The sequence below is a fragment of the Equus caballus genome, chromosome 2, assembly GCF_041296265.1.
Source record: "Equus caballus isolate H_3958 breed thoroughbred chromosome 2, TB-T2T, whole genome shotgun sequence".
NCBI classification, from domain to species: domain Eukaryota; kingdom Metazoa; phylum Chordata; class Mammalia; order Perissodactyla; family Equidae; genus Equus; species Equus caballus.
The window spans coordinates 14,918,274-14,937,241 of NC_091685.1; the positions used below are offsets into that span (position 1 = coordinate 14,918,274).

At 52.6% G+C, this 18,968-nt stretch overlaps 1 protein-coding gene across 2 annotated transcripts; it reads left to right on the forward strand.

The window, feature by feature from the left end:
- The first annotated feature begins 829 nt into the window (after nt 1-829).
- Nucleotides 830-12,409, forward strand: C2H1orf210 (chromosome 2 C1orf210 homolog). Of its 2 annotated transcripts, XM_003364398.5 has the most exons (5): nt 830-1,050; nt 8,725-8,872; nt 10,265-10,339; nt 11,247-11,362; nt 11,481-12,409. In XM_003364398.5, exons 1-4 carry the CDS (start codon nt 929-931, stop codon nt 11,349-11,351), a joined length of 450 nt encoding a protein of 149 aa, XP_003364446.2. In that variant the 5' UTR covers nt 830-928; the 3' UTR covers nt 11,352-11,362; nt 11,481-12,409. The 2 variants fall into 2 exon arrangements, with proteins under 2 accessions (XP_003364446.2, XP_005607190.1); XM_005607133.4 differs by lacking the exon at nt 830-1,050 and having other exon boundaries at nt 8,860-8,965.
- The last annotated feature ends 6,559 nt before the right edge of the window (nt 12,410-18,968 follow it).

The following is an 18,968-nucleotide window of genomic DNA, read 5'->3' on the forward strand; positions in this document are numbered from 1 at the left end:
CAATTTTAAAGGAAATGGGTCGTTCCGATATGCCTTCCCCGAAAGCCCCCCCATTACATTCCTACGTTCTCCTAAAGCGTGCCCTGTGTCTTGGCTCCTAGAATATTTTGAAAAGCATTTAAGATATTTCTTTGTTATGTGCAACCAGAATGCTGATATCTCTATAGATTCCGTGTTTTAATTCTCTCTACTGTTTGTCACAATTGCTTTTTGAAGAACCAAGTAAAATGTTGCCCAGACAACATTATGAAATTTTCTTTTGGTTGAAATAAGCAACATGTTGACCCAATTCCTAAGTCCTGTCTTTGCCTGAATTCGACTTTACCCATAAATCCTTCTTCATGTTGATCAGCAAAGGAGAAAGAGAGAGAGTAATTCTTTGAAGGCTTTTCTTTTCCGGTTAACGGTTGGAACGGTGGTTCTTTCATTGAGCTTCAGCAGCAGCTGAAGCCGTTTGTTGTCAGTTCAGAAATGGTCTTAGCTGTTCTTCCAGGAAATAGCTCTATAGTGAGAGGACGTTTGTCAGCAAATGCGTTTGGAACATCAGGCTGAAGCCGTGTTCCTGAAGTTAGCTAGGGAGCCTGTATGTGTTTTCATGCCAGCTGAAAGGATGGGCCAGGTGTTTGTGACAAGCTGTGATGAGGACCGTAGATTACTTAATCCATTGTGTTCTTTTTCCTTGTTGGGAAAAGAGAGCTTCTGAAAACAAGCCCTCCTTTAAAGGAAGCCCCAGTTAATCCATCAAGGCTTTGAATGAAGTCCCTTTTATACAAACTGCTAGACAAAGGCCATTGGGCCCCAAGGAACCCTGTGGGGCCAGAAGCTGGAATCAACACCCCACAGGGGGTTCAGACATTTCAAAGCTCAGGACCTGCTTAAAGCATAACAGACTTTTATTGACTATAGTCAGAATGAAGATCGCCCAGTAATGCAAGCAGAGGTCTTAGGTAGAACACTAACAAACCTCGGTTACAGTAACTCACAGTTACGGAATATTTACAGGTGCCAGGAAAAGGTGCTGAGGCCACCTCGTGGACTCAGCCTTTTGGGGTAAGTTTCATTATTATTATCCTTGTTTTACAGATGAGGGAACCGATGCTTCCTAAGGTTAGTTAAGTGGTGGAGCTCAGCTCTGACCCCAGTGTGATCCACAGCCAGAGAGCTGAGCTCTGCACCACAGCGAGTGACCGTCCCACCTAGATGGTAAGCAGGTTAAAAGTCGGCCAGGGTTCACAGAGGGGCTGCTACCACCAGCATGTGTCATTTGCCAAACTCATAAAAATGATTTAAGAAAGCCAACCCTTGTGTACTCAGAAAGCGTTAGAAATTTCATTCTGGAAAAATAATGATCTCCACTCTGTGCTGTGTTATCACCAAGTAGGGGCCCTTTAAAAGGCCAGGGCGGGCCAGCAGAGACACGCCGACACGGATTTTCAGGGCGTCTTGCCTTTAAGTTACACCAGGTCCTTGCATCACCCCAGGTCACTCTGAAATCCTAGAATCAATAGCAAACACACAAACGACTCATTGTCCCTCTGCTTCCAACAACAGCAAGCCTACTTAGAATACAAAGCACATTTTATGAGAGAAAGCTGCCACCACTGGCCGCAGCCACACATTCCCGCAGGATCCACAGCCTGGGTGGACCGTGGGGATTGCTTTCTGCTTGTTCAGTCTCACTTTAAATGTTGTTTGAGGATAAGGAGTACAGTAGTGACAGCGACATGGGGATGATAAGGAGACCCAACTCCACCCTTTCTCTTAGCCCTTTTTCCCTGAAGGTGTATTGGAGCTTTGCCAGCTTCATCCTTGCCGCCATCCTGAGGAAGGGATGCCAGAGCAACAACATACAGGAGTGGGCTCCCCGCCCCCATGGGGAGGCGTGCCTCCTTCCAGGCTTAAGAGGCACCTGCCACCAGGGGATTTCCACATGGGAATGCCCCAACACTCCCGGGGTCTCAAGTGGGACCAATTTTCCTCCTTTCCCCTTTCTTTCTGGCCCCCCATGAGAAAGCAAGAATGTGGGACAGATGACTATTTCTATTGCATGGGGCTCGGGAAGGCAGGGCTGGGAGGGGACAGCATGATGGGGCTGCTCTGTCCAGTTGGTCTGCCACTTCTGGCCACATGCCTGGGTGTGGCATCCTTCAGGAGAGGGTATGCCAGCTGTTCTGAGCTCTGTTCTCCCAGGCCCAGCTACCCCAGAGATTGCTGATCATGGGGGGCCACAGATTGCTACCTCATTACACTGGGCACATGTGATGTCTAATTATATATCCAACGTGGCAAGATGGAGCTGGTGGCTTGGGAAGAAGTTATCCCATGAGCCCAGATGTTGGATCCGATGTGGCAACCACATCAGGCAATTATCCTGGAGTTTCGGGCTGGTGTGGTTGGGAATATAAGAGGCTTGATGAGTTCTTCCTCAAGGCAATACCGTAGCCATGGACAGGCTTATCCACCTTGAGGAAGTTGGGAAATCCCAGAAGCTGCAATTTCGACGGGTTTTCCTGGTCTCAGGTCTAGCTCTGGGACCTCTGCTGGGGATGTTTCCTTTCAGCTGACCTCAGCGAACTGTGGCTTCTCAGTGATGACTGGGTCAGAGGGCTTATCTTCATCAAGCTTCAAGCCCAGTCCCCACTGGGACTACTTCGGGGATGCTCCGAATGCTGGGGCATGTCAAGGATGGCGGCACTGGCAGACCAGGAGGGGAAAAGTCCAGCCTCAGGGAAAGCAGCAGTTGAATGAAGGAGGGAGAGTGCTGGGTGGCCCTAAGGAGATGCTGACTCCACTTCTGGGAGGCTGGAAGTGACCAGAAGCAGGACACAGGCAGCCCTGCCTCCAGAGGCTTGCAAAGAAGGGGTCTTCTCCATATTCAAATGGGGCAGCTGTTTACAATAGAACAGAGGTTCCTGCACACAGAGTGCAAAGGGTTAACACCAGTTCTTAACCTGGAGGGAGGACGGGAGCCCCTTGGAATTCCAACTGTTAATTCATCCAGGTTTTTACTGAGCACCGACTATGTGCCAGACCTGTGAGCATATATATGACTGGGTGCGCGCATGCATTTTTCTGCTCTCATCAGCTTCTCAGGAGACTGCAACTCCCCCAAGGCTAAGACCTCCAGGGCTGCCACAGGGCGGGGTTGGGTCAGATGGAGAAGGGAGTGGGTGGAGGATGGGGCCTGGGACACCTTGTTCTTTTGCTTGCCCAGCATCCATTCCCTGCTCTTCTAGCAGTAGCCCCCCGAGTTTGCTTTCAGAAATAAAATCTTTGAAAAGAAATGATTGCCATCTGTCGCTCCAAATGATTGTAAGGAATCGAACACTTTGATGGTAAGTTTTACTCCTAGGAGCAGAAGGGGATACTTGGGATATAACTGGAAAGGTGGTGGACCTAGAGTCAGAAGACCTGGGTTCGAATCCTGCCTTGCTGTTTATTACTGGAGCTATTAGCATGTTACATTAGACCTTGATTCAGAAAGTTGAGCCAACATGCTTCAGATAATAGGAAAACCACCACTGGTCTGTAGACGCCCCCTCAGGACCTCTCCAGGTTCACACGCTAGGGCTTGTCTTTATCAAGAGCTGCATCCCCTGGGCCTCCATTTCTGTATGCCACCATCTGCATATTTGATTTTTTCAACTTTCTCTAGTACACAAGCAATTGCTCCTAAATCCATCAATCCTACCACTTTTTCAGGGTTCCTCACACATCCCCTACCCTATCTTCTTTCCTCTTTACCCGGCCCAGATAGCACAGCCATCATCGCAACCACTCCCTTGCCTACAGCCCGCTCACCTTGGCCCTCCCTGGCTTGATCAGATTTGCCGGGCAAATCCCTCGTCCTGGTTAAACCCTTCTCTCCCTCCTCTCCCCACCTGCACTTGGAGTGGCTGGGAGACAAGAACCCTCAGCCCCTCTGACTGACCTCACTCTACATTCACGCCACTCACCTCCCACGGGGCCTGGAGGCAGCCTGGCAAGCCCATCACAGGACCAGCAGGGCCATTCTCCCTCCCAAGCTCTGGGATGGCGAATTCACCTTCTCTTCTTGCCTTGAACCCCAGCACCCCCTCCCCACTCTCACTCTCAGCTGATGACTTTGCTTCCTGTTTCTCTGGAAAAACAGAAGCCATGGGAAGAAAACTCCCTTAGGCTTGCATCATTTCACCCGTACACTCCACTTCCCCAGAGGGACACCCTGCTCCTCCCCGAGGCCAGCCCTCCACCTGTGCCCTTGACCTCTCTCCCCTCGATGCCCTAAGGACTTCACGCTCCCACTGTCTGTTCTCTCTTCCTTCCGTATCACAATTTCTCCTCTCTCCTGGATGATTCTGGCCAGCAGTCACACGTGCGTGGTCTAACAACTTCTAGCTTTAAAACAAATCCTGCGGCTGGCCTGTGGCCGAGTGGTTAAGTTCCCACACTCCGCTTTGGTGGCCCAGGGTTTTGCTGGTTTGGATCCCGGGCGTGGACATGGCACGGCTCATCAGGCCACGTTGAGGCAGCATCCCGCGTGCTGCGACTGGAAGGACCCACAACTAAAAAATATGCAACTACGTACTGGGGGGATTTGAGGGCAAAAAGCAGAAGAGAAAAAAAAGGTTGGCAACAGTGCCAATCTTTGGGAAAAAAAACAAATCCTCCCTTCTGGGCCGGCCTGGTGGCATAGTGGTTAAGTTTGTGTGCTCTGCTTCAGTGGCCCAGGGTTTGTGGGCCCAGATCCCAGGAGTAGACCTACACACCGCTTGTCAAGCCATGTTGTGGAGGCTTCCATACAAAAAGAAAAAAGAGGGAGATTTGCACAGACGTTAGCTCTGGGACAATCTTCCTCAAACAAAAAAAGAGGAAGATTGGCAATAGACGTTAGCTCAGGGCCAATCTTCCTCACCAAAAACAAACAAAAAAACAAATCCTCCCTTGATAGCACGTCCGCCTCCAGTGTCTGCCCCATTTCTCTGCTCCTTTTATAGCAGAATCCCTTGAAGGAGTTGTCTCCACTTCCTCTGCTCCCATACTCATGCCAGTCAGGCGTTTGTCCCCAACACACGAGGAAACTGCTCTTGTCAAGGTCACCAGTGTCCTTCACATGGCCGGTTTCAAAGTCGATTCTCAGTCCATGTCTCGGCTGACCTAGCACCCGCCAGCATCTGACATAGCTGACCGAGCCCTTGCCCTTGAAATGCTTTCTTCTCTGGCCTCCAGGACACCTCTCACGAGTCTGCCTCCTCCCACGCCGATGGTCACGGTCCCTCCTCAGTCTCCTTTCCTGCTTTGCCTCCCCTCCCCGACCTTTATGGTTCCAGCCCTGACGTCCCACCGCATGCGGGCTACGCTCACGCTACTGGGCTACGCTCACGCTACTGCCTTCGTAGTGCGCTATGGGGGTGTCTCACCGGCATCTCACGTCTAACGTGTCCCAAACTGCGGTCCTGACGGCCCTCCCACATCTGTCCCTTATCGAGTCTTCCCACGTCCCTCAGCGACAACTCCACCCTACCAGTTTCTCAGGTCACAACTTTGGGGTTATTCTTGGTTCCTTTCTTTTTCTCAAACCCCACATCCAATCAGCAAATCTTGTAGGTTTCACCTTCAAAATATCTCTAGAGTCTGAGTACTTCTCCCCATTTCTACCTGATTCCCATGATGTCACCTTCCTTCTCTCCGGGATGACAGCCTCAGCCTCCTAACTGGCCTCCCCACTTCTACCCTGGCCTCCTCCAGTCCATTCTTCATACGGAAGCTCTAGGTCAGTCCTCAGTCCTCTGCTCAAGCCATCCGTGGCTTCCCGTCTTCCCAAGGGAGGGACCTGATGAAGCCCCGTGTGTGCTAGCCCCTGACAGGCCCCCAGTGCAGCTCCTCCCATGTCTCCCGTTTGCTGTACTCCATTCAGCCAGCCTCCTTGCTGTTGCTTGAACAAGCCAAGCGTGCTCCTGCCTCTTTGTCTTTGTCTTGCTGTTCCCTCTTTCTGGAATGCTCTTCCCCCAGATATTGGCGTGATTGCTGTCTCACTCTTATTGAAGTCTCACCCCAAATATCCCCTCTTCAGTGAGTCTCCTCTTTTTCTGACCATTCAGTGTAAAGTCCCGGCCCCCTCCACAACTCGCCATCACGTGAAGCAATTTTATTTTCTTCATAGCCCTCACCGTTATCTGAAACAATCTTATGTATTTCTTTACTTGTATATTGTCAGTCTTCCCCACCAGAATGAAAGCTGTATGGTGGCAGGATCTCTGTGCCCAGCAGCTAGCACAGAGCCTACCACATGGTTTCCAGGACTGCCATGGAAGGTTGTAAAGGTTGTTCACTGCATCAGAACTCCTGGCTGAGGGGTCAGTGGGTGCTGATATCCAGCCTGCTCTCTGCTCTCCATGCTGTGGGGGCATCCAGCAGGTTGGCTTCTGCTATTTTGCGGTGCGTACTGTATGGGCTGTCTGTGGCTCTGTGGTGGGCAGTCAATAAATATTCATTGAATAAATGACTGACTGATGGATGTGCAGACCTTGACTTGTTTCCTTCTGTGGAACTTCACGCAAATTACCTTCTCACAGCCTCATTTTCTTCATTTCTTGAGGGAATAATTAACGTCTATCTCATAGGACAGTGATGAGGATTAAATGAAATAATTCCTTAAAAAACGGGCACAAATCTGATTTCATTTGTGTGAAATATCCAGAATGGGTAAATCCGTTGAGCCAGAAAGCAGATTAGTGGTTCCTGGAGGCTGGAGGGAGGGGAGATGAGGAGTGATGGCTTCCTGGGGAGGGAGTATCCTTTTGGTGCGATGAAAACAGTTTAGAACTAGATACAGGGATGGTTGTACAACATTCTGAATGTACTAGATGCCAGTGAGTGTGCCCTGAAAATGGCTAACATGGTGAATTTTTTGTATGTGAATTAGATTATGTTACATGAGTACCTCGATTGAAAAAAGAATCCAGGGGCTGGCCCAGTGGCGCAGCAGTTAAGTTTGCACATTCTGCTTCGGTGGCCCGGGGTTTGCTGGTTCAGATCCTGGGTGCGGACATGGCACCGCTTGGCACGCCATGCTATGGCAGGCGTCCCACATATAAAGTAGAGAAGATGGGTATGGATGTTAGCTCAGGGCCAGTCTTCCTCAGCAAAAAGAGGATTGGCAGCAGATGTTAGCTCAGGGCTGATCTTCCTCAAAAAAAAAAAACAAAAAAAAAAACAGAACCCAGCACTGTGCCTGGACATGGTATGTGTTCAGTGAATGTCTTTCAAATCCTATGATTTCTTTGCTTCAAAATCAAAGCAAAACCCAAACCTCCCTTGACTCCTCGCTGCCCCATCCAGGATAATATCCACTTTCATCTCATTCATTTATTTCAGGAGTATTTCTTGTTTCCATTTTACATGTTCGGGACACAAAGGGAAACAAGACAGACACAGACCCTACCCCCCAGAATTTACAGGCTTGTTGGCCCCCCACCCCCAACCCCACCAAATAAAGAGAAATCACAATACCGGGCATCAGAGCTATGGAGGAGAAGGGCCAGGGTCTGCGGGGGCACAGAGGAGGGGCGGAGGGACCCAGACTAGGGAGCGCAGGGAAGGCAGTCTAGATAAAGGCCCCAGCATAGGACCTGGGTGACCAGTAGGCCTGGGAGGAGGAATCAGCCAGGTGGGAGATGGACGTGTGAGAGGAGGGGCTGGAGGTGAGGGCTGGGGGAAAGCAGGGGTCCAGGAACAGCATGTGCAAAGCCTGGCAGGTGAGAGCCGGTGGGTTCTAGGACCAAAGAACAGTTTAATGTGGTTGGAACAGAGAGTGTGAAGCGTAGGTGCCAGCCCAGGAAGGAGAGGTAGGAGGTGGCCATTGGCGGTAAGGCTTCAGCCTCCATGCTAAGATAGTCAGGGTCTTTCCTGAACTGGCCTCCACTCTCCAGCCGTGGTTCCTCCAGGCCCCGCTTGCAAGCCCTGGCTGTAGCTCTGCGCCCTGTGGGTCCCTGTCACTTCTGCCTGCGTGGCTTAGCGCACCCAACACATCCTCCCTTAGATATTTGCTGAGAGGCTGCCCTGTGTCAGGCGCTGGGAACCCAGAGACTGTCAAAACCTGGTTCCACCCTGGGAGAGCTCCTGGCCAAGGGAGGAGGCAGCACAGGGAGAAATAATTACAAGATAATGTAGAAATACTGTGCTACACAGTGCTCTGGGTGTGGAGGAGGCGGGGCTTGCTGAGGTAGCCAAGGGCTCAGGGAAGGTGACTCCTGACCTGGGTCTTAAGGACAGGGAGGCAGTAGGCCTGGGGATGAGGAGTAAGACAAAAAGGAGAGGTTCAGAGCCTAGCTGTGTGGGATGACAGGGTCCTTGAGATCCAGACGGAGGCTTGAACCATCTGTCTGAGTAAACACACCTACACAGGATAACCCAAGGGCACATACATACTCCCCAAAAGGCTTCTCACCCCACACTCCCCATTGACCTCCACATCTCCTCTACACGCAGGCTTACACGCACGTTTGCAGGCCTTGGTGTGTCCTTGGTCCCTCTGGCTTTCCTGGGAAGAACACCCTCCCCCACCTCCCGTTCCGCCCGCTGCCCTCACTGGCTGCAAAGCTCCCTCTTCAACTCTGGACTTTGTACCTGTCACCGGAAACTCACTTATAAGGGCTGCCAGCGTGAGCAGCTGCCTGGGGGTGTCTGCCCCTTCTAGGGCCCACTGGACCCCTGTCTGGGTCCCAGCTGCGCCCCTCTCTCCAGCACCAGGGGTGGCGGTGAGACTTGCGCCATAAGGTTCTTGGCAGAAGCTTGGGAAGATGTAGAATTAGTCGTCGCTGTTGGAGGCGCTGCCTGCTGCCCGGCCCTCCGCCCTCACCTGCCGCCCCAGCCCCGCCTGCTGCGTCCCCAGGTGAGTCACGAGGCAGCTCCGACCTGCCCACCTGGCCAGGTCCTGCTGGCCCCAGCCGGAAGCTCCTCCACGGATTGTACACAGTTCCTACAGGTGGGGAGCAGAGGGGAAGACAGTAGGGGGCCGGGGAGGGGTACTCTGCAGATCCCTGAGCGCTCCTGGGAGCAGGAAGGAGTTATGAATCAGGCTGGGGGCGGGGCGGGGCAGAGGGTGCTGGGGAGGGGTGTTGGGGGGGGCGTTGTGTGTGTGAAGATCAGAGGGCGTGTGTGTGTCCTTGGGAAGAATTCACAGGGACGGGCAGGAAGGAAAGGAGTAGGAGTATAATCTTCGAAACTTCAAGTTGAATTCGATTCATTTCAGTTTAACAAAATCTTATTTTTTGAGGAGGCAGTACCTAGTGTGGGGCCCACAGTAGGCACCCAATGAATGTTTGCTAATGAATGAATGAGTGCGTGTTTTACTTCTTTTGAAGCCCCCCACTGGCCCCCTCACTCTGGCGCTCTCCTCTCAAGAACATGCACTGAGCGGCTGAGTGCCAAGCTCTCTGCCAGTGTCGGGCACCAATCGCTCAGCCCAGACCTTGCCCCCAGGGAGCTGCCCCTCGGGTAGTTCTGATCGGTAGTTGCCTGGTAGGCCAGTGAAGGGGTCCTGGGACAGCCTCACAGGCAGGCGTGGTCTGATTTGGCCTGGAGGGTGGGGGGACTCACAAAACTGAGGAAGGAGTGGCTGGGGAACCAGAGGGTGGGTGAGGTGGGAGGTGTGTGTGTATAGCCTGGGGCGGGGGGCATTGTGGAGAAGAGGAAGAAGAGTTTGGCCTGAGGGGCTTCTGAGCTTGAGGACAAAGGCAGGGCAGAGGAATCCGCAGACAGCCCTGAGAGCCTGAGGAGCTCCTGCAGGATTTTTCAGTAGCAGAGTGATGGTGTCAGATTTGGCCTTTAGACTAGAGGTGGGGAGAGACCAGAGATGAAGGTGGCTTGGCCTGGGCAGTGGCACCGGGGAGCACAGAAGGGGCATAATCATTCCAGAGCTATTTAGAAGAAGGACCCATGGGGCTTGGTGACAGGCTGGAGGTGAGGGCGAGGGTGTCATTAAAAATATGGGTGAGGGGTCGGCCTGGTGGCATAGTGGTTAAGTTCACACGCTCCTCTTTGGCGGCTCGGGGTTCACAGGTTCGGATCCCGGGTGCGGACCTAGCACCACTCATCAAGCCACGTTGCAGCACCGGCCCACATGAAACAGAGGAAGATGGGCACAGATGTTAGCTCTGCGACAATCTTCCTCAAGCAAAAAAGAGGAAGATTGGCAACAGATGTTAGTTCAGGGCCCATCTTCCTCACACACAAAAAAGGAATATGGCCGTGTATCCTCCTAAACTAGGCGCTTCTCTCCTAGGTGTTTTCCCAGCCTGGATACTCCACCCAGACTGAGGTGTTCCACCTGCAGATAGTCTCCAGCCTCAGCCAGCAGGTACTTCCCTACCCTGGGTGCTTTTCCTCTAGATACTCGCCAGATTCACGTGTTGCTCTTCCAGACACTCCTCCTCCAGGAATTCCCATGCCTAGATGATCTTTCCCCTAGATACTCCCTTAGTTCAGATGCTCCTCCTCCAGATCCTCCTCAGCCTTGGGGATTCTCACCCAGACAATTTCCTGATTCAGGTGATCAGCATTTGGCTACTCCCTGAATCCAGCCTCCCTCTGGGGCAGAGGTGAATGGACAAGGGATGTGCCTGACAGGCTGAGGGTAGAGGTGAGGGAGGAGGGGCTCCTGACTCAGGAGCAGAGGGGCCAGGGCTGCCCTGGCTGTGTCTGGGGTCCCTGCCCTGGGTGGGCACTGGCACTGTCTTCCATGTGTGGTCTCCACTTTGGCTTGTTAGCTCTGAGCAGTTGCTGTTGTCCAACCTCTGGGAGCCAGGACTGCCTCTGCCCCCACCCCCATCCTCAGCCCAGCAGGCAGTGTTGCAGACTGGGCTCTGGGCCCTGGTACCGGAGGACCTGGGTTTCAGTGCTGGGACTTTGGCTGAGTTAGTTCACCCTTCCAGGCGTCAAAGTCCTCATCTGTTGAGAAGGGGTGATGTTTATACCTGCATTCGGGGTTCTGTGAGCATGTTGCCCGGTGCCTGAATCACGAGTGGTGCTCAGTAAGTTCCAGCATTGATTTACTTTTTCAGCTGCTCGCAGAGCTGGACCCTACAATGTTCCCTTACAAATAGCCAATTTCCGTGTGCTCAGCTTGTTTCTCTCCCGTGGGCAACTGGTTATGGTCAGTTGTCCAGTCTCCATTGTTCGTGAGCATCCTAACGTGGCTGTGAGTGTGGCCTGGAATGTGAGCCCCGTGGTCATCCCTGACACCCACGTGTGTGTATATCTTGCAGGTTTCTGGGCCCTGGGGCTGCCTGGCATCTGGGGGTCTCCTTGGAGCTGGGCTCTTCTGGCAGAGGCTGGAGCTCACCGGTGTCTTCCAGCCCCTCCATGAGTGAGGCAAACCAGAGTGAGTGACAGTGGAGGGACGCTGAGGCGGGGGTGGGGGAAGGACCCTGCCCCCTCTCCTTGGTTTCCCCAGGGAGCCCATCAGGGCCTTATCCATAATGCTGTCCCTTTCTCTGCAGCCCTTGTGGGGCCCTCGCAGCTCCCCACGGCATCAGCTGTGTCCCCGGCACCAGGCACTGGGACCCGGGCATGGCCTGTGCTGGTTGGGGTTGTGCTGGGAGCTGTGGTCCTCTCTCTCCTCATCGCACTTGCTGCCAAATGCCACCTCTGCCGCAAATACCGTGCCAGCTACCAGCACCACCAGCTGCCCAGGCCAGGGAAGGGGGTCCACCCAGAGGTGGGTGAAGACGAAGATGACGATGGCTTCATTGAGGACAATTACATTCAGCCTGGGGCTGGTGGGCTGGGGACGGAGGGTAGCAGGGACCACTTCTCCCTCTGAGCCCTGATCTCTGAATACCCCACCCCATGCCTGACAGCTTAAGGATAGTGGTTACTACATGGGAGCCATAAGCCTCAGGGACAGAGGTGGCTATGACATAAGGGCTGACCAGGGGTAGAGCAATCCTTCCTTCCCTGACCCTAGCCACTAAAGTGACAATGACCTTCTCTTGCTCAATAACCCTCGATGGCTCCCTGCTGTTCTCAGGAGAAAGCCTACTAAGGGCCTGACTATGGAATCAACTTCATGGTTTCTTTTCTTGCCATTCCCTTCTTAACTCTCTACTTAACTAGTTGTTTGTTATTCCTCCTCTCCTCCCAAGTTCCTCCTCTGTGCGCCTTTGCTCCCACCCTCTCCCTGGCATAGGTACGTCACCCTTTCATTCTTCCAAATCCTCTTTGACTGTGATGAAAATCCCTGGCCGATAGACCCCCACCTGCCAGCATTTCAAATGTGCCCAGATGATAACACTTTAGCGGGTGAAAACCAGTGTGCCAAGTTTCTTTTTGACATGTTTTCCTATCAATAAAGTGGGTAATCGAAATGGTTATAATATATTACATTTTTCACAGGTATTAATAAATCTGTTTTCATTTTAAATAAAAATTGAAAGAAGTCACTCATCTTTATTTTCCTGAATTGGAACTTGTGCATAAAAAAGCTCCTTGTGCCTCTTTGCTGGGAGATGCTGCTCAGACAGCCCCTCCTCCAGGACACCTTCCGTGAGCCCCTCTCTCTCATAACACATGTGAGTTTCTCTACCATTCCCTTGCCACATTTTATTTTAGGCTTTATTACAATTTGCACTTACCCCTTACTGTGCCTGTCCCCACAGCTAGACCGTGAGCTCTCTGAGGCCACAGGCTGTGCCTCATTCTGTTCCTCAGCCTTGCACACGGTGATGCCGAATAAATATTTGTTGAATTTGTTGAGTTACTGTGGGCTGAGGAGGGAGTAGATGAAAGGCAAGTGGAGTCGAATGTGGAAGAATTTATCAGGAATCTTGACAAAGAGGAGGAGGCCAGGGTCACACCTGCTCGTGGGGAGATTGGGGCAAAGAAGGCGGTTTCAGGAAGGGAGAGACTTGAGGTAGCTTCTTTTAGTTGCAAGCAATGGAAAGGAGTTTTGAAGGAGAATTAAAGGGGCGGCCGACTCATGAAAGCAGGAAGCAGGGGGTGCCAGTAGCCAGAGGTCAGTCATGGTAGCTCCAGGGCTCTGTCATTTATGGGCATTAATGACACTCCATGCCTGGGGCTCCGAAACTCTTGATTCTGAGTTTCAAGTACTCAGATGACAGAATCTGATTGGCCCAGTTTGAGTCAAGTATCCACCACTGGTCCAACCAGCTATGACCAGTGAGGGCAGGCTTCTGAGGCACGTATGTGATTTTGGGAGTCCACCTGTTTGTTCCAGGTCATTCCCAAACGAGGGGAAGTCATCATAAACCAGCTGGCCACCCCACATGTGTCCACCCAGAGGCAGAGTTAGCCTTTGAGAAAAGAGCAGAGAAGGAAAGTGAGGGGATGACAAATGTAGGGAGATGCTTGAGAAAAAGGCAGGGGGTCAAGGAGCGCCACAGTGTAGGCAGGGTCTAGGGGTGCCAATGGCAGTGATGAAGCTGGAGTGGGCTAGATCAGCTAGGACCTTGGTACCAAGGTAGAAAGCTTGCCCTTCAACCTGAGAGCAACCGAGGCTCATCTGTGGACATTTGTGGCTTGGAAGTGATGGGTAATCATGATAGAGAAGTCATCCTGGATGCTATGCTGTGTGGGGATGGATTGGAGGGGAGAGACCCAGAGAGAGGTCCTAAGACCTGACTGAGGCACAGGGAACAGAGAGATTCCAGAGACAGGAAGGGGGTGGAGTATGACTGCTGGATGTGGGGAGTAGGAAGGAGTCAACGAAGATGCCCTGGTTTCTGGCTGGATGGCTGGGCACATTGAGGAGGAGCAGGTTTTGGGGAACAAGGATTCAGTACGGGATGCAGGATTTCCAGGGGGAGATACCCAGCGGCAGCTGGATTCACAGGAGGAAGTCCATTCTACAGATGTGGGTTTGGGAACAGTCAGCGATAGGGTCACTGAGACCCTGGGAGTACATAAGATCACCAGGGGAGGGGAGGAGCTGAGGAGGCGCTGAGGACGGAGCAGGGAAACACTGACATCTAAGGGCTTGTCAGCAGAGGAGGACACTGCAGGGGAGCCCGCGCACATAGCCTCAACCCCAGTAAGTGTTCTGAGTCCAGAGAGGTTTGACCATCACAGGCCTGGAAGTCCCTGTGTTTGGGACAGGAGCAGAGGCTGCCCCAGCCTGAGATCCTAGAAGGGGACCCCGAGCGGCAGACTAAGGGGCTGAGGGTACGTCCTGGCCTCTGAGGGAAGAGCTTGGCCTGTCCCCTGGCCTCCTGCTCCCCGGTGCCTACCTGGGGAGCTGCTCTGCCTGCAGTTCTGGGCCAGAAAGCAACTCAGCATCCTGTGTTCACATACTCTCTGGGACCTGAGTCAGAACCCCTGAGGGATCCAGGAGAAGGTAAGGGCCCGTTCCCAGATGAGCAGTCACTTTTCCTGAGCCCAGCACCCTACAAGGGTTGGCAGGGTCCTCTCAGAATCTGCTGTGGGCGTCCAGCCTGGCTGAGCAGGGCCCTGGGGTCACAGAACCTTGGACCCTGTCCTGAGAGGCCTTGCTGGATTCCTCTGAGGAATTGTTGGCACTGTGTTCCGCATGCCTGGCTCTAGGCACGGAGAGGTCCACAGGTTCAGAGGCCCAGGGATGCTGGAACTGCTGGGAGGTCTGTGACCGAGTCAGACCTCTCTCTGGTCTGCCCTCCTCTGGCTTCAGGCCCTGGCCCCAGGCTGCCTCGGCCCCTGGCCCTGCAGCGTGTCCTGCACCCCTCAGCAGCTGCCATTACTTACTCTGTCCTGGGAGCCCCAACCTAGACCTGACGGCAGAGGACAACCCAGCTTCCCAGCTGCTTTGTCCTGCTGCTCCCAGAGCAAGGTTCCATCCCTTGTCCTTGTGTGGAGGCGAAAGACGAGGGGGTCACAGAAACCACAGACATGAAGTTTAAGAAGCCCAGCAGAGCAGCAAAGTGAACTGAAAGCAGAGGCTACCTGGATTCAAATTCCAGCTCTGCCATTTACATGCTGTGTGACCTTGGGCTAGTGACTTACCCCCTCAGTGATCCAATTTCTTCTCAGTAAAATGGGGATCATAATAGTACTTACCTCCTATGGTTAGGAGGGTTAAATGAGTTACATATGTAAAGTGGGGAACTGAGCAAGCACCTGCAAATGTTAGCCTTACCCCTATGGCCACCCCCAGAACAATTGTGCCCCCAACAGGTGACCAGGCTTAATCCTGAGGGAGGAGCTTGCTAAGCCTCCTGCCTCACTCTGGGCTGGGGTTTAGAGATCCCCTGTTTCCCAGGACTCAGGTCAGAAGATCTGGCCAGGACAGCAAAGGACTTGAATTAGAATCTCTGACGCTGTCGAATAGAATAATAACGAAAGAACAATGACAATAATAATAATAGCTCTGTTGTTCGAGCATGTCTTACAACAGCCCTGCTGGGCAGGCACCCCCATTTTATAGACTGAGAAGACGAGGCTCAGACAAGTTAACTATAACTTGCCTCTTCGCTCAGAAATAATGCCATTATTTCACCCTAAAGTAACAATAAAACAGATCTAGAGAAGGAACGTTCTAGTTGTTGGACTTGCATCCTCCTGGCCTGGCTGGCCCCCCCGTCCCAAGTGGATGGCGGCCGAGAAGTTTCAGGATGCAAGCTCCAGGTTTGGGGGAACGAGCTGTGAGAGTAGAAGTGGCACATCCCATCCCTGGCTGGGCCCTGCTGGTCCCTGGGGCTGACTCCCAGGGCTGTGCAAGGGCAGTCTCACAGGTCCTGGGGAACAGTCAAGAAGGCAGCCCGTCTGTGTGCTGAAAGCTGAGAATAAAGGGGCATGTGTTGGTCCCCTGAGGTCCAGAGGAAGCCTTCTATGGAGACCTGAGTGTCCCCAGAAGGCCTGAGGTCTCACGTGGGATGTGACTGGATATGATGTAAGGACCACCTGGACTGGAACAGATTTGGACGTTTCTGGAATGTATTCTTCCAGCATCCAGGTATCCAGGTGACATGATTGAGAACCTAGAGTTGGACTGTTCAGCCCAGGAGGAACGTGTGGCAAGTCTCTCTCTCTCGATATCTCTCCTGTCACCACGATGGGAGCCTTTATGTCCAGACCACTCTACTCTGTCTCGCCATCAGCTGTCTTGTCTTTCCACACATTACTAGTTTAGATTTCAGGGTCCATCATGTCAGCCTCTCTCTTGCCAGTATCCTCAACTTACTTGCCCCCTTGCCTCACCGTTGCACACTCCAGGTGATGCTCCAACCTGAGACCTGCATCCTGGCCTCTGTGGCTGTTGAGAAAGCACCACCATTGCTCAGGCTGGTGTCTCTGTTAGTGCCTGGTCTCCAGCCTCCCATGGGCTCTCAAGGCTTCTGGCAATCTTGCTGTTTTCTTGGTCAGATCCCTCTCCCATTCTCCACAGCACCTCTTTAAAATGGCCTCTGCCTCACAGAGAGAACAGTTGTCGGTCAGGGCTTCCCTCAACTTCCTGCTACAAACCCCACCAACCTACCTTTTGTCCATTCCTCCTTGTTAGCTGTCAAAATGGCATTGTAAGCCCAGTCCTTCCATCTTGTGCCCTGGATCCATCCTCCTCGCCTCCCGACTCTGGGACTTTAGGAATGGTCTCTTCTCCGCCTTGTATTTTAAACTCCTCTTTCTATCAACATTAACCCATCACATCTCTTCCATCTTAAGAAGCTCCTCCAGTCAGTCAGAAAGACCTGTCAGTCCCACCTTCTGTGCACCTATCACATCTGTTCTGTTTCACTCTGTCCTAACAACCATCCCCTTGTCTAAGTCCCCACCATCTCGTGTCTGGAGATGGCATTAATCAACCAAGTGATTTCCCCACCTCCATTTTTGCCCCTTCCAATTAATTATGCTGCAGGCAGAATGATTGTCCTAAAAGCCAATAGTGACCAGGCCATTCCTCTGCTTATAGTCCTTTACTGGCTTCCTCGGGGGCTTAAGAAACTATGCTGCCTGCTAGGGAGCCTCTGAAACTGGGGACTGGCCCAGGGCTCCTCCCTGGCTGCACCCCTTCCTTCTTGCCAGCGAACCCTCCATGTTCCAGCCACACCAATCTTTCGTGGTTCCTTGAGGTTCTCTCATCTCTGGACCCTTCTGCTATTTCTTCTTTCTGGGATATCCTTTCTTCCAAACCTCTCTAATGTTCTAATAATGTTCTAATGATGTTGCTTCTCATCCCTCAGAGGCCAATGCAGACGGCTCTTCTGGGGCTGTTTGGCCATTTCTTCTGATTCTTTTTCTCCTAAGGCCAATCCCCGGCTCCACACTGTAGCCCATGAGTCACAAATCCCATTCTGGCCAGAGCACATCCCTGATTAAAATCTTTCCATGTTTCTCAGTATCCAAAGTCCAAATTCCTCAGATGGGCTGACAAGGCCACTCAGACAGGAGACAAGGAGGAGTGATTTGGTGGGAGCAAGGTGAGGACTTCCCACCATGTGACTGTCATTTTCTCATGACCTGAGAGGCCAAGTGGTCTGCAGAGCATGGTGTTGGGGGGTACAGAGTGGGGCGATGCTGGGGTGTGAGGCAGTGGAGAGAACTTGAGGGTCGCTGTGGGAGCAGGAGCCGGGAAACAGCATAACTGACGAATAGCACTGCGGACCTGGTGGGGACTGATGAGGAACTCAGGTGACACAGGCCGCCTGGCTGTGTGGATTTCTCTAATAACTACTCACTGAGAGATGGCAGTGCAGTGAAGGCAGATGGGTGGGTTCCTCCATGGAGCGGGGTTTGCTGGCAGGGTGGAACCAAAGGGCAGGGGGCTAAGAGGTTGAGGGCTCTGTCAAGGAGTGGGTGAAATGGCTGGTCACAGAATCTTAACCAGAAGGGAAGTGAAGACAGGAGGGGCCAGTGGGCAGCTGGTTGCAATGTGGACCGAAATGGGGTTTAGTGAGATACTTTGAGCAAACAAGCTGGAGGTGGGAGGTCGTGGGGTCGGCTTCAGTGATTGAGAAAGTAGCAGTGTTTCAGCCCTGCCTGTGCCTCACCCAGCTCTTACCATCCTGTTTCATGTTATAGTGTGTACATGCCCTTCCCCTGCCCTTTGGAATAGGCGTGAACCATATTCTTCACCTGGCATCCTTCCCAGCAGAGCCTGACACAGGCCTTGCCTACAGTAGCTGCTTCGCCTGGCATTTGTGCCATGCCACCCTCCCCATCCCCATTTTCCAGGCCTCTGTGTTTGTCTTCCTTTAGTTTCTTAAAAGAAATATTGTGAGAGTCTAACCCTGCCTCAGCTAAAAGGAAACAGACTTCTCTACACGTTACAGGTGGAGAGGGTTCTGAGGTCCTCAACGGCCCCGGAGTTGGCGATGACGACAGCTCCCTCTCGGGAGCTCAGGAAGAGTGAGAATTTCTAGGGCAGAGAGTAGGGGGCCTCAGGAGGGAAAGATTCAGGGCCAACAGTGGAGTTTCCTACCCTTCCCAATTACAGGGGCTCTCGCCCCGATCCTGGCACACACATTGCCGTGCGACCACGCCAAGTCTTTCATCTACCCAACAAAGCACCTACTATGTGTCAGGCTCGGGAACTAGAGCCACACAGGTGAACAAGACGCAAATCCTGCCAGGAGGAGCTTCCCCCCTGATTAAGGAGACAGGCACACAGAGAAAGAATTGCGGACTGGTGTCTACCACCAAGGGTTTCGGCATAGAAAAGGGGCAAGTCTCTAGTTTAGGGGGAGAGGGTCAGGGAAGACTTCCCAGAGAATGTGGCTCCTAGAGAACTGCGTCTTGAAGGCAAAGAGAACATACAAAGGCTGGGAGAAGTGAGAGAATGTGGCGAGGTCACACAGCAGTTGAGTGTGGCTGGCTCCTGGTGGTGCTTTGAGGGGAGAGGGAGGCCAAATCGTGCTAGGGAGTCTGCACGTTAGCCTGCAAGAGGTGGGGAGCCATGGAAGGATTTTAAGGTAAATTTGCATTTTTGTTTGAGGACAGTCGCTCTAGCTCAAGTGTAGGTGTTGGGGTTGGGGGATGTGGATTTAAGAGCCTGGATGCTGGGT